This window comes from Patiria miniata, unplaced genomic scaffold, assembly GCF_015706575.1.
Source record: "Patiria miniata isolate m_02_andy unplaced genomic scaffold, ASM1570657v1 HiC_scaffold_9, whole genome shotgun sequence".
Lineage (NCBI taxonomy): Eukaryota > Metazoa > Echinodermata > Asteroidea > Valvatida > Asterinidae > Patiria > Patiria miniata.
In genome coordinates this window covers 27564552-27578398 of record NW_024037076.1, presented here as the reverse complement: position 1 = coordinate 27578398, position 13847 = coordinate 27564552, and the positions used below count along the sequence as shown (strand labels likewise).

The following is a 13847-nucleotide window of genomic DNA, read 5'->3' as shown; positions in this document are numbered from 1 at the left end:
GATCATACAAATATAAACGATAGAAAACCACACACACTTAAATAAAGTTGATATACATGTATTTACTTAATATATCCCGACATTCTAATGCAATTAGCGGTGTCAATTACTTTTAAGGAATTACTGGATAAAGTGTAAAGGAAGTAGTAGCATTACGAAAATATGAGTATAAAAGTTGAGAATACAGTAAAGTGATCTATGAAAATTCAGCTGAACGAGAAATTTCGAAAGGAAACGGTGGGAAAGTGACAGGTTTTAATGCGGAATGTATTACGCTTGTATTAAAGAGTTCAAAACCCTTTCAAATTCACCACTGTTTACATTCTTCCAAAACTGAAAGTACTGCAATTTTCTGGAATGTGTGTCTTCTACGCTTCAGATCGTATAACAGAAGACCCTTGTGTAAACAATTATTCTCCATATTACTGGTAAGCACACTGAGCACATTTTTTTTTCTGAAGTGTGAGAGAGCACCCTTTAATTACAAGGATCGGGATGGTTATTCCATGTATTTTAGAAGTTTGGAAAAATAATTTAATTCGAAAGAATGTTCATCCCGTCCGGAGAAATGGATTCAAGAATGAATTGTTCATTTTAGCAATGTATTTTTAAAAACAAATGAAGGAAGTACTTCTTATGGGGAACATGAAAGGAAAAGCTACATGCATTTATAAACGGGAAAAAATACCTCATTGTCATTAATAATACTGTTTAGGGAATGTAAGCCTCATAACGCACACACAAATTCGAAAATGCTATTTCTCAGAAGAAAATCAAACTCCCAATTCTTCAGCCATAATAGTGTTTGCGATTGCTTCTGTTGCAATATTCAAAAACACAATGCAACATTTAAGGTCAAAATGCTGTTAACAGGTGTGCAAAAAATTCATTCAAACTTAACCCTCACCTCCCAAATCCTCGAAAATCCACCTTGCATATAAAGTGGAGGATTTCAAAGGATTGAGGTTATATGGCAAAAAAATGTATAGCTGATTTTGAAGGGTGTACTATGTCAAGGTCTTAGGTCTGACCTTGTGTTGTTTACGCTCAGCCGTGTATAAGTTTAAGCCTAGATTATACTTGAAATCCGCTGCACTGCTCCGGGATGTCACTGGCTCTGCCTCAACATATTGACAGTGATTGCTGGAGGATTTTGCAGGATTGAGGCGGTGGTCACCCCTCCAAGGAACACATTCAAGAAATAACGGATGATTTTGGAGGATTGAGGCTGTTTGTACACGGAAGCAGTAAAAGGATTTTGCAGGATTAAGGTTGCATCCTAACAAAAATGCCTAGGGGGTTAGCGTTAAGTCAAATGCATTTCAAATTTTCCTGACTTTTTCAAAACTGAAACCATAGACAGGATGAGGAGAGAAAATGGACAAAACAATTGACAGAAAGAAAACAAACCAGAATCATATTACATGGTGTTCAATAAAATAATTTACATGCTTTAAAAAAAACTAACAATTATATCTAAAAAAAAAAATTTAGGCTGTTTTATTTTGTTCAGCAGTTAGGAAAAAATACACAAAGAAATAATTGTGCTCGTATATGGTACGGAATATATTGCAAATCATTAACTTTTTAAGTTACATATAAAGTATAAATTAAATTGTTAGCATTTTGTAAAAATGATGTTATTTTCATATAAATGATGTTATTTTCAATATCTTTCTTGCAGTTTATTTCTAATTTTGTTCAGGTGTAAAATACTTTTTTAAAGTAGGGGGTACAAAATATACAAAAACAAAAACGCATTGGTATACAAAAAGCAATCAACACAGCTGACAAAAAAAAGAAGGTATTCACAGACAATGCATGGAACAAGAAGACTAACAAATAAAATATTTTAACTCCCCCCCCCCAAAAAAAAACCGTTGTTGCTTCAGAACATGGCAGTAAGCCAATGAGCACATTTTTCGCACAAATGTTTTCAGTGAACACATTTTTCGGGTTTACAATTTGCATAGAAAACACCTAGAATGAACAGTGTCTTCCTGAAATGACATCACAGCAATAGCGCCCTCAGTTCTCCGAAAGAGCATGGACATTTTTTAATGCTTAGAGAGCACTTTTTAATAATATTAACCAAAAAGGGATGTCAAATAGTTTTGATTCATTTAAGAGGCTTAGAAAATTGGGCAAAATATGTTCCTATAAAAAATATTCACTTCACGGTCCCTTTAAGCTGTTAATGTGTTCAGCAAGAGATTGTACATTCCAACCAAGAAGAAAACAAAACTTCAGTTGATACAGTTGTATAGAGTACTGATAATAGGTGATTGGGGCAGGAGGTTTACAGCATCTAGCTGTGTTAAAGTAAATATTAATGTAAACCTAACCCCAAGTGAGAGCTCACCAACCTAGAAGCTGCTCGCATGTCTCTGACTTCCATCCAGAGAACAAGACAGGGATATGAATACACAAGAGTCTTAGCAGCTTAGGTTTAGGTTAACGGAATGTATTATGTCATGGGACAGAGAATCCACAAAGAATTGGTTCAGGATATTCTAGAGGACCATCTCCCTAATTGTGGCAGTTCAACCAGGACAGAGGGGCTCTTTTGCCACCATGAAATTCTATGGCACTCCCTCCCCTTAATAAAATGGTAAAAAATATCCTTGAGTATTAAATCCACGTCACTGATTCTAGTTTTCTAGAGAACTCATATTAGTGACATTTAAATGATAGCATTGAATAAATAAGATATGATTTGAGTAATAAGTACTGAAGCTGCAATTTTATGATGTTGGAAGTTTACCACTGCCATCTCACTGGAAACAATTACAGCAGGGAGAGCTGCTTTCCTCCTCCCAGAATTTATCGGGAACAGAGCGGGCGAACTCTCTGGCCGTGCGACTGTTTCTTCGCCTGCACAGGAGAATACCAAGAAGAAACTCAGCATTAGCTACGGGATGCTTCAGATGTGGATGGGGTTTGTCAGATGGCTTCCCTGTCCGGAATTGGGACCTCTCCTCCCCGGACCCAGTGGATCTTGTGAAGTCTCCAGAAACACTGTAGAAGAGCAGGTCATCGACGTCGCAGAAGTAGTAGAAGTGCTGGGTGTCTGCGGCAAACAGATGCCGTGACTCCGGTGGCTTGGTCTGCCTGGAGGGCAGGGAGGAAGACTCTTGCTTACTGGAGGACGATGAGGAAGAAGGAGATGGTTGGACGTTGTTGGTCCTTGAGAAGGCACCTCTCAGGAGCTTCCTTGATAGAGGAGTCTTAGGCTGGGACTGGGGTGGTGAAGTCCATCTTGGATGCTTCTGCTCACCTGGGCTAGCATCTCTTCCAGAGTCTTGAGAATGCAGCTGGCTAGACGATGTGAGAGCATCCTGCTTGACGGCATCATCTGAGTCGACTGTGGCAGACACGTGGACGTCAGCTTTCAGCACGATGGTCCTCCGGAACCCCTCCTCTGACTTGGAGGTGGAGCTGTCATCGCTGGACTCCATCTCCTCCGAGTAGAAGTCTGAGATCCTGCGTTTGGTGTGCCGGCGTCGCTCCTGCATCATGGCTGAGGCTTCCAGGCTGTCCTCAGAGCTGTCGTTGGCCAGGTCTTGGCTGTGACGCCGGCTGATGGAGGTCTTAGGAACGCTGTCGATTGTGACAACTGGGTAAGGAGTTGTGTCTGTCACACTTGTGTCCGAGGAAAACCCAATGTCATCGTGGAGTACATCTGTGAATATGCAGAATGAAAACTCAATATGAACGTTTTACTTTTAGAAAAGCTTTAAAGACCAACATGACCATCAAACTTTGAATTCAGTGATGCTATTTTCAATATTACACTCCCACATGATTTTTTTAAAATGTCATCGTGGAGTACGTCTGTGAATATGCAGAATGAAAACTCAACAATATGAACAGTTTGCTTTAAGACAAGCTTTTAAGACCAACTTGATCCTTAAATTTTGATTTCAATAATCAGGCATGCAATTGGGGATTTAGAAAAAAACGAGAAAATTCTAAACCATACAAGACTTTGTACATTGTTTTTCAATTTGTAATGGCATTCATGAGAAGTAAAAAATGAGGAAATCAGCGGATCCGCGGAAAAGTTGCATGCCTGAATAATACTATATTAACCATGATTTTTTTTTGCAAAAGTGTCCACACATCAATTTCAATAAAACGCCATTGTATTAGTGTGACGATACAATGCCACGAGATTTGGTGAATAGACAATGGGAATATGGTGCAACGTAGATTGGTGTAATTTTTAGAGCTGTCGAAATCTACCATTTCATCACACTTTGCACCCTTCCTACTTTTGGGAATGTCCCATGTTAAATTTGAACACTGCTGTGAAGAGCATCCTGACCTAGGACTGACCTGATATAGGATGGCTACGTGATGCCACATGCTGGATGAAGCTTTGATCCAGCAGGTTCTGCGCCACCTGTTGCGCCTTGTGTTTATATTTTATCCTTTTGCTTGCTGGCTGTTCTGCTCGAGAAAAACAAAACTGACGTTCGTCTATTTGTATTCATCATCAACAAACACCGACCTCTTAGAGTGGTGAAGTAAAAACAAGGGACAATTACAGTCAAACAACTTTATAACAAGGTCCTTGGGACTTCACACATTACCTTGTTATAACAGGTACCTTTTTTTAACAGTAATGGAAAACAAAGAAAAACAAAGACTTGGGACCTAAAATTGTGCTAGTGATAAGCAGGATGTTGTATTAACAATACTTGTGTCAGACCTCGTACACACGAGAACCTGCCTACTTTTTGTCAAATAAATAAACCCAACAAAAAAATGAACAATGTGCTTGTGCCTCAGTTTAAAATTGATTGAGATCCCTCACATTTTGATTAAATTTCGTCTGATAGAATGTTGTATCAGACATGTTTGTGCTTGAAAAGCCATTTGCACTGAAACGGCAACTTATAAGGAGACATTTTTTTCGTCATTTGTTTTACATGTACCTTAGGGAGACACCCGACATTAGGGAGACAATTCAATGTCTCTCTAATGTCACAACTCCAATTTGGAGTCAACATTTTACAGTCGCAACTAGGCTAGATCGATTGCTCGTGGTCCAAAACATAAATATACAAACATTTGTGGGGTAGGATAAGGGAAAATTGGGGTTAGGAGTCATAACAGTTGGGAAAATGTTGTGCACAACCATATGGGAATGTCTCCCTAAGGTACAATTTCCCGTAATATTAATACATGTTATTATAACTATTAAAGTAGCAATAGTAGCACTTGGCTTACCAACAATGAAATCACAAACACTTCACTATTGACCAATGTTTTTGTTTCTGTTTCTGAAAAATAACTGCAGTAAAGTGTCCAGCATAAGGACATAAACCCCTCAACCCCTGCCAAGTGAACAAGTAAAAAGTAAAGTCTGTCACGAGCCAATGTGGCCCATCAGGCCGGCGTTTATCTCTAGTTTCAGTAGCATGAAACAACTAAGAATATTTCTATCCCCCCCCCTAGATGGGATGCTAGTCAATCGCAGGTTACTCCCCAGGTACACATTTATACTCCTGGGTAGAGAGAGGCAAGCAGGGCTGAACTGGCTTGCCCAAGGATACAGCATATGGCCAGCAGCTGGATTTGAACCCCTGACCCTCTGACCGTGAGTCAAAAACACTAACCACTGGGCCAAGGAGACAATTTCAGAGGAGATCCTAAATACTGTGAACCAATGGGCTACACCCTTGCCTTGTAGCAGTACATACCTTGGGCTTTGAAGTAATGCACCATGAGCCACATGACCATGTGATGCCCAGTGAAGCATTTCCGCTGCTTATGGAGGGCCTGGTACATGGTCTGCAGGACTGCTGGAGGTAAGGGGTCGGAGCTAGCCTCCGCACCAATCTCCTGTGGACAGATACACACATTCTAGGAATGATAATAAGCCTCTTGCAAGTCAAAAGGGTTATGCAAAGCTCCGCTCCGACTTCAGCTGTAGGACATTTCTTAAGACTTCTGCCTTGGGGAGGGGGGGGGGGGGTTGGGTTCTCCATATCCATGCAGATCCATGTGGTGCTTAACCATTTGTACATTGTATTATATTGTATTCAACCTTTGACAGATATGTAAACACTGCCACATGCTCAGCAAGCTCAGTGACCTTTTGGACTCGACAATTCCATCTGAAAAGGTGGATCAAGCGTCAGTGGGAAAGCGACTTGTGGTTTCATTGTGGTAAGATAACGATCACACCAAAACGCTAGATGTTGATCCATCTTCTCCCAATTCAAGTGGGAGCATGGTTTTGGACTAACCTGGATAATGGTGACAACAATGATTACACACTAAATGACAAATAGGGCTATTGTGCTTACCCTGTTCAGCTGCTTTTGGTAGAGGCGGATCAGATTTTTACTGGATAAGCTGTGAAGTTGGAGCATGTTCAGAACAAGTTCCTGCAACATTAAACACAAGGATTCATTCATCTATCATTCACAGACAGTCAAAATTTCGTCCATTTCCCCTGGCATGCATTTGTATATAGGCTAATAAAAAAAAATCTGATCACATTCGTGTAACACTGTGACAAGGAAAATTCCACCAACACACAAAAGAGGCAACAGGTAGATGGTTACATGTACTTTATTGACTTTGGCTGCTGTGATGGTGTAGCTGAATTTGCCAGCTAGATTCCTATAATGAACACAAATATTTTTAAAACCCTACATGTAAGTTCACCTAAAGCTACAAAATACTACTAGTAGTAAACTGTAGTATGCAGTATTAGCATACATAATTTTTTTTGTAATCTACTTGTTTAAATAACGGGTCCCAATTACTTACTGCGGGCTTAACTAGCTGGTCGATCCCCAGACCCTCTCCCTTGGCATGCAGGAACTCAATCAAGTGCTGAAAACGTTGGAAAAAAAAGAAAGAAAGTATGATCAAACCATTTTTGTAACGACCCAGGAATTAGCTTTCGACTCGTCGAGCAATCCATTCGCTTGAGGCTGTGTTGCATGATGAGGCATTCACCACCCAATTCGGGTGTCCGCACATGTGCAACGAGACGCATAATCTCAGGTGTAATATAAATATTCATATTCTCCTGATTCTTAGCCAATCAGAGTGCTCTGTCCAACTTTGGTAGCACTTTCAATGCCTTGTGAACAAACATGTGTGCAGATTATTCAAGTCGGTAATTGCAAATCGATGTACACGCATATGAGGCATATGTAGGTTTTAAAGGTTTAATTGCAAGGCCTGCTACACCTACCGAGATGGACCTCGACAGCAGCAGGGCCTGGCTGTCAGCTTGCTCCCTCAGTGATCTCAATCCTTCCACTTCCTGCTCAAAGTCCCTCACTAGGCACAGCCAGAGCCGCTGCATGAACAGCGCCAGGCAGGGCGGGGTCAGCCATCGGCCTAGGGCCTCACGGTGGTCGAACAGGCAGCTGGTCAGCGGTTGAAGCCTGTCCGCGATGGCCAGGTCGTCGAACTCCGGGCTGAGGAGGACATGCAGCGCCTGCTGCAAGACTAGATTCAGCTATAGGAGGAAGAGGACGATAACAGTTAAAAAACAAACTCCATTGATAAATGGAAAATGTGAGAAGGGGATGTGATTGATAATATACATCTAAGAAAAGGTCTGAAAATATAAGATTTCGTGATTTATGTCACTCTGTAATATACACAAAAGGTTTTAGAAGTCTGAAAAATCTGGTAAGAGAACAATCCCCAATGGAAAATCTAAGAGCTTTTATCTACTAAGTACCAAGTTCATAATCTGAAAAGGAAAGAAGGCAGTGATTTGAGACAATCCAGCCGAGAGCAAGTTCAAGTGATGAAGACCAAAGTTGAATAGTAGTTGATTTGTGACATACCTTACAGCAATGCACATACGCCTGCGCACTAATACCAGGTAGCAATGTGCATATGCCTCTGGTATAACGATAGTCTAAAAGTCATCACAAAACTTATTGGTACTGGCTCCCTGCTGTGCTTTAGCATGTGCAAGGTTATCGGTTACCAACAATCCAACTGTACATTGTGGTCCGGTTCCAAATAAACCATCCTTCGTTCGAGTAAAATCAGTTGAACTATGGTTAATTGCATATAATAAAAATAATAATAATACTGGAGTCTTAGATAGCGCAGCGCATGTATCTACCAACAATTAGGTACTCAAGGCGCTGGAAATTATGTCTATTATTAGAGACAGGTGAATGAAGTACATGAGAAATATGAGACCCATTATGTAGCACCTTTATAAGGGTTTACAAGGTGCTGCAGCGCATTAAGCAGCCACTGGCAGAAACACCGGGGCAAACCCCTTCTCTTAACGATAAGTGTTACTGGGTTCTTTAACGTGCATTACACAACACACAGGACCTACGGCTTAACGTCCCACCCGAAGGACGGAGCAATAATGGTAAAGTGCCTTGCTCAAGAGCACAAGCACTATGTTCCCACGGTCAGGATTCGAACCCATGTACCAAGGCACACGAGTCGAACACCGTAACCATTGGACCACAGCACCCCATTTCCTGCCCAAAGTTGCTCCTCAATATACCTTGTATGCCAACAGCTCTATCTGCGCCTGAAGGATGCTGTTCAATTGGTATTTGTGCTCTCCTTCAGCCAGAGTAGATCCCTCGATGTCGGCATGCTCTATGGGCTCATCGTAGATCCTGTTCTGGAGATCATCGTCCGAGGGAATGGGTGATGGAGGCCGTCCTCGAAGGCCTGATTTATTAAAAGAAGATCACTGTGTCACTGCCCACAGACAAACAGCATAGCAGGATGACACATTATCTTCAAGCCAAACTCAATGCTCGATGCTGATTGAACACTGCATGTTGCACTTTCTTAGAAACTGTGGGTACCCATCGCGTTCAAACTTTCGAACATAACAATACAAACATGAAGCAGCTTTGTTGACTAATTGGGAGAGCACAATGGTAAACATCAAACAAATGCATGTACTCCAGAACGCCTTTGGCTATTAAATGTAGTTAGTAAGAACACCAAAAAAAAAAAAAATTACTCACGTGATTGCAACATGCTTGCCAGCTGGGGTAAAAGACACAGTATGCTCCATGTGTTGTTGATTCTCACACACATCTAGTATTAACAAAAGAAGTGATTATAAAAAACAACATTTTTTTAAGTACTATTTGGTGCACAAGACACTACATCTTAATTTTTTTCCTGTAAACTGGGCCCATAAAACATTCCAAAAATCTGCTCATATTCCCATTAAGTTTTGAGGACGTACATGTAGGAACGCTCCCCCCCCCCCCTAAAAAAAAAAATAATAATAAATAAAGCAAGGCTAGTAAAGCTGATCCAAGCTGTGTTGTGCCAAGTTGGAGAAACAAAGATCTCGGCCATCGAGTGACGAACAATTTGGAAACTCGGTACATGCATAGAGCAACTCATCGCGACAAAAGTTGAAGGGCCCCCTCCCCCCCGGCCCTTTTAGGGTTAATGAACCCTCTAAACTTGCGCGGTTATCTTTATCTACCTTTCTTGTTATGGGTTCATGTTTGTCACACAGCAATGCGGTGTCTCTGTTCGTGTAATAATCACATGGTAGGTTACTCTCTTTCTCATGTCGACACCGACTCAGCATTGACTCCTGGCGATTCAGCAGAACACCGTGAAGCACCTGCAGAAAAAAAAAACACCGTTGGCAAAACTTGTAAGATTCTTGCTAAGAGTCAAGTCTCAAAAGTAACAGTTTCGCTATTTGCTTACAAGCAAAGCACACACTGCGGGTGAATTTGAAACCCAAATATTGAATCGAAATCAACCTGATGTAAATTCCATCTTTTGAACAGTTTTTAAAAAAATGGCTTCACCTTTGATTCCACAAGCTTGTCCACTTGGTCCTTTTCGGTAGCACACAAATCCATGGCCAGCAAGTTGTTTGCATACAGACTCAACAATTTGATGATAGCCTGGGGAAAAATAGGGAAGCAGTATGAAAATCAGTTCCTCGCTACAATTCCATACAGGTGCATGTATGTATCCCAAAAGGCGTTTCTGACGGTCCATCTGGCCCAAGCCCGTAATTCAACCTTGGGCAATATTTTATGGAGCAATCAAACAAAGAATATTATTTGCTTTTATAGCAAGAATGTCATGTGATAAACAACAGCTGTTTTTTTGATAAGCAAATAAAAAGATGTTTCTCCTAACAATTGGTCCAAGTTGGGATCAGAAAAGTTTAAAGGTAATATACAACATTTCCAAACATCCAAAAACAAAATTACCAAATTACCACGAAAAATTGACTCTACGTGACTAATAGTCTCAGGCATCCTGTGAAATCATGGCACTGGGGTGTGCGGTCATTTTCACAAAAAGTGGAATTTTTGCATCAATTTCAGCTGCACCACGTTGGAAAAAAACTAACTTTTTATTCAAATACTGCCCCCAATTTACCAGATGTATAGTCCTCATTTTGTTTAGTCCTCAATTCCCTAACATCTATAAATTGCTCCATTTTGTAATAACAGTAATAACATTTTTTGCTACTTGCAATTGGTCCAAGTTGGGAGCAGAAAAGTTTAACTCAAAGCAGCAAACTGTGTCTACTTTATGCAAGGTAGTGTTGAATCTTTTATTCTAATCCTGAGACTCACTACTTATGATCCTTACAAAACTTATGGAAACTTCTACTTTCTTAGAGAAACGTCCTTCCTGAAGTGACAGATTTGCAACTCTTAGCTCACCTCCTCTGTTATCTCTTTCAGCTCTGTCTTCATAGCTCCCACTCGTACAAAGAAGGACCTGACACTGAACGACCCCGTGAAGTCTCCGTCCGGGCCCAGGGGAATCTCAACATCGGCGGGGCACAGGATGCCAATCAGCTTCTGCATGAAGCCGATGATTCGCTGCGTCATGAACATGACGTCCACAAGGCTGGAGGAGAAACCGGCCGGCCGGCTGTCCTCCGGCTTCACGGAGTCCCTCTTGAAGGACACCGAGGCGGCACGGGAGGTAGCCCTCGGGTCAGAGGATGATCGACTGACTGGTGCAGATGACGGGGCGGACAAGAAGGCCGGTGACGATGGGGAACTGGAATGTGGAGTGGTTATTACGGCCGGACTAGTCGACTCTTCTCTTTGCTGGACCCCACTGCTGTCTTTCTTGGAAGAATCTGTGCAAGACTCTGATAGTACCTCAATTTCTAAACGTTCTGTGGTCACCACATTCGTTGGAAACACCGGATGTGGGCTGGCGTCCGCATCAGGACTTGTCTCTGAGGGCTGTATTCTGTCTGGACTAGGGCTTGTCTCCACACTAGGAGTGCTCTCTGGAATGGGACTACTCCTAGTCTCCGTTCCAGAACATCTCTCTGGACCAGGACTAGTTTCAGTTCTAGAAGTACTGTCTTGCTCAGAAGTGATATCTGCAACATGACTAGGCTCTGAACTAAGACTAGTTATTACATTCGCCTCCTCTACAGTGATATCTGGACTGGGAGAACTTCCATTTTTGTCTTCATCATTACTGTTATTATTCAAGCTATCCATGGAGGTTTTGGTTTTGTCTTTCTGTGTTTCATCCAATACTTCATCACTGTTAGTCCTTGTTGTAACTTGGACGTCCCGTGCAGAGATAGATGATTCCATCTCTGATATTTTCCCGTTTTTCGATGGTACATCTTCATCAGACCCGGAGGTACATACATCAGCCTCTTTTGGGTGAGAAACTCCCGCGACTGTCGAGGACGTGTTTCCCTGATCTTGAGTTTTCGGTTCCAGCTGCCTGCTGGGCGAGTAGCTCACAACTCCAGCTTCTACGTTTTGGAATCGTATCTCGCTGCCATTATCGGCCTGTTGTAAGTCATCCGCGGTTGCGTTCCTGCGCAGCCCGGAAGCCCGACTCAGCGACTCGTGGTGGGCAATCTCTGGCATGGATGTGGTGCGTTTCAAACTGCTACCAGCGTTCATGTATAGGACAGATCCTGAAAAGTATGAAATACATGTATGAGGTCCACATTTTGAAAGCCTTGTGAGTTTTCAGAAGACCAGTTCAGGCAAAATCCATACCACAGAAATTAAGTGTGTACTGTATTTGCACACAAACATGACAAAAACCATCAAAACAATCAGTGGTAACTTGCAAAAAAGTTGACTTTATACTTATTTCTTCATATGGCTAGGAAGGAGGTACCCTATTCAATAGTTCACAAGTACTAGACATAACCAGAAGCCCCCCCCCCAAAAAATCCCCAAACAAACAAACACAAAAACCAGCACGTTTGTTTATGGTGTAAATCAAGGATTTCTGTTGTTCCTCTTCCCTTTTCCTTTGTTTATACTTTAATTTTACCTTTTTTTGCAACAGCTCTCATTGGTTTTGTACACAATTTCCAACCGAGAAGTCCTCGATTTGGTTTCTGTCCTTGATTCATAGATGATGTTGCATATTTGTATCCTCAATTTACACCATAAACAAATGCACACAAATGCAAACAAACAAAAAACAATTCGACAAAGATACTGACAAAGTGGGGAACCCCCAACATAGGGCACGAGTTGGAAGAGCGCTGGTACCAGAGGTTGCAGGCTCGAACCTCACTCCAGTCAATTTCTTTGTCCAAATGTTGGGCCTGCCCAGATGTGCACAGACCTCCTTTGAGCTGAACAAACTTACCTCGTTTACTGGTGCCGTCTCCAGCCCCTGGTTTTGTAATACTGACGTCTTTAGCCTGTTTAGTTGCCTTCCTAGATTTGTGCTTTGTGTTGGCTTGACTGGACTGAATATAAAAGTAGACCACAAACAAAAAAATAATTGACATGGTTGTAGTTTGGATGAGTTGACTCAGGCAAAATTGGAATAGAGAAAAACTGTATGTTTAAAAAACTTGCAAAATTATAAACAAAGGAAAAATAGTGTTGTCAATGCAAAAAAATAAACATCTTTCAGCGAGTAAAAATAATCCAGCCCTTACACTCTTGAACCCTAACAAGGTTCAAGAGTGAGAAATGAAACCCCAGAATTCCAAACAATTAGCATTATGACGTGTGTGTTACTTTGTGTTCTTACGTGAACGTGTGAATACATTTAGGCAAATCTCTCCATTGCTTTGATTTAGCCTCCCTTTCTGGCTGGCAAGTTTAACAAAGCCATCCCAGCAATCAAAATCAATCAAGTGACTCTTTTTAACAGTTTTTGGTTCCTGCCTAGGTAAAGCAGCTTGGCAGGCTATGACTGTTTATAAGTTGATACAACCATGCTTTGACTATAAGAGATTGATAAGCCAGCTGTACCCACCAGTTAATTGATTCTGTTTGTTGATGAAATTTGAGTATAAGCTGTGGGATGGGAGTGGATTTAATTTTTGTCTGCCTGTGACAGATCAAAGGTAGCCGAGTTAAAACACGGATCCTCTACACAAGGATAAACGACTCATTTGAGATTGTGTACAAAATGTACGGTACAGATTGTCTACATAGATTGTCTACATGCATGATATGCCGCATCTGTGCATAGAACAATCCTTAGAACATGAAGAACAAAGCGCGTGCCCGTGTCCCACAGCTAGCTGGCGCCCTACAAAATTGACTGTGCAGTAAGCGTGCATGCGCATCTCACGCATGCACGACGCCCAAGTACCGTATCACGCATGTAACCAGAAATTTTGGGAAGTCATTTATCCTTGTGTAGAGGATCCCTGGGTAAACACATGGATAAACTGAATACAACATGCAATCTGTATCTGTATCTGTTCAGCCACGTACAAACACCATCTTCTGGTTGTTGCATACGTTGGTCATATCGTGTGCAAGTCCCAATGGAGTACATGTATGTATATACATGTAGTAAATGTAGTAAAAAAACAACAACTGACACTTGGGCAACAAAGCCTACGAGGTGCCATCTGTTTT

General features: G+C 41.5%; 1 protein-coding gene across 3 annotated transcripts in view; it reads right to left on the bottom strand.

Annotated features, from left to right (window-relative positions):
* Nucleotides 1-1415: 1415 nt before the first annotated feature.
* The window catches only part of LOC119720025, a 47470-nt gene continuing 35038 nt past the window's right edge, over nt 1416-13847 (bottom strand). For all 3 annotated transcript variants that reach the window (XM_038189527.1, XM_038189528.1, XM_038189529.1), the window contains 12 exons: nt 12613-12715; nt 10683-11920; nt 9807-9905; nt 9470-9613; nt 8994-9066; nt 8516-8688; nt 7220-7489; nt 6787-6852; nt 6318-6398; nt 5709-5850; nt 4339-4452; nt 1416-3682 (listed from right to left, as the gene is read on the bottom strand). In XM_038189527.1, the coding sequence (XP_038045455.1) occupies nt 2775-3682; nt 4339-4452; nt 5709-5850; nt 6318-6398; nt 6787-6852; nt 7220-7489; nt 8516-8688; nt 8994-9066; nt 9470-9613; nt 9807-9905; nt 10683-11920; nt 12613-12715 (3411 nt within the window). In that variant the 3' untranslated portion in view covers nt 1416-2774. The remainder of the gene's footprint in view (nt 3683-4338; nt 4453-5708; nt 5851-6317; nt 6399-6786; nt 6853-7219; nt 7490-8515; nt 8689-8993; nt 9067-9469; nt 9614-9806; nt 9906-10682; nt 11921-12612; nt 12716-13847) is intronic.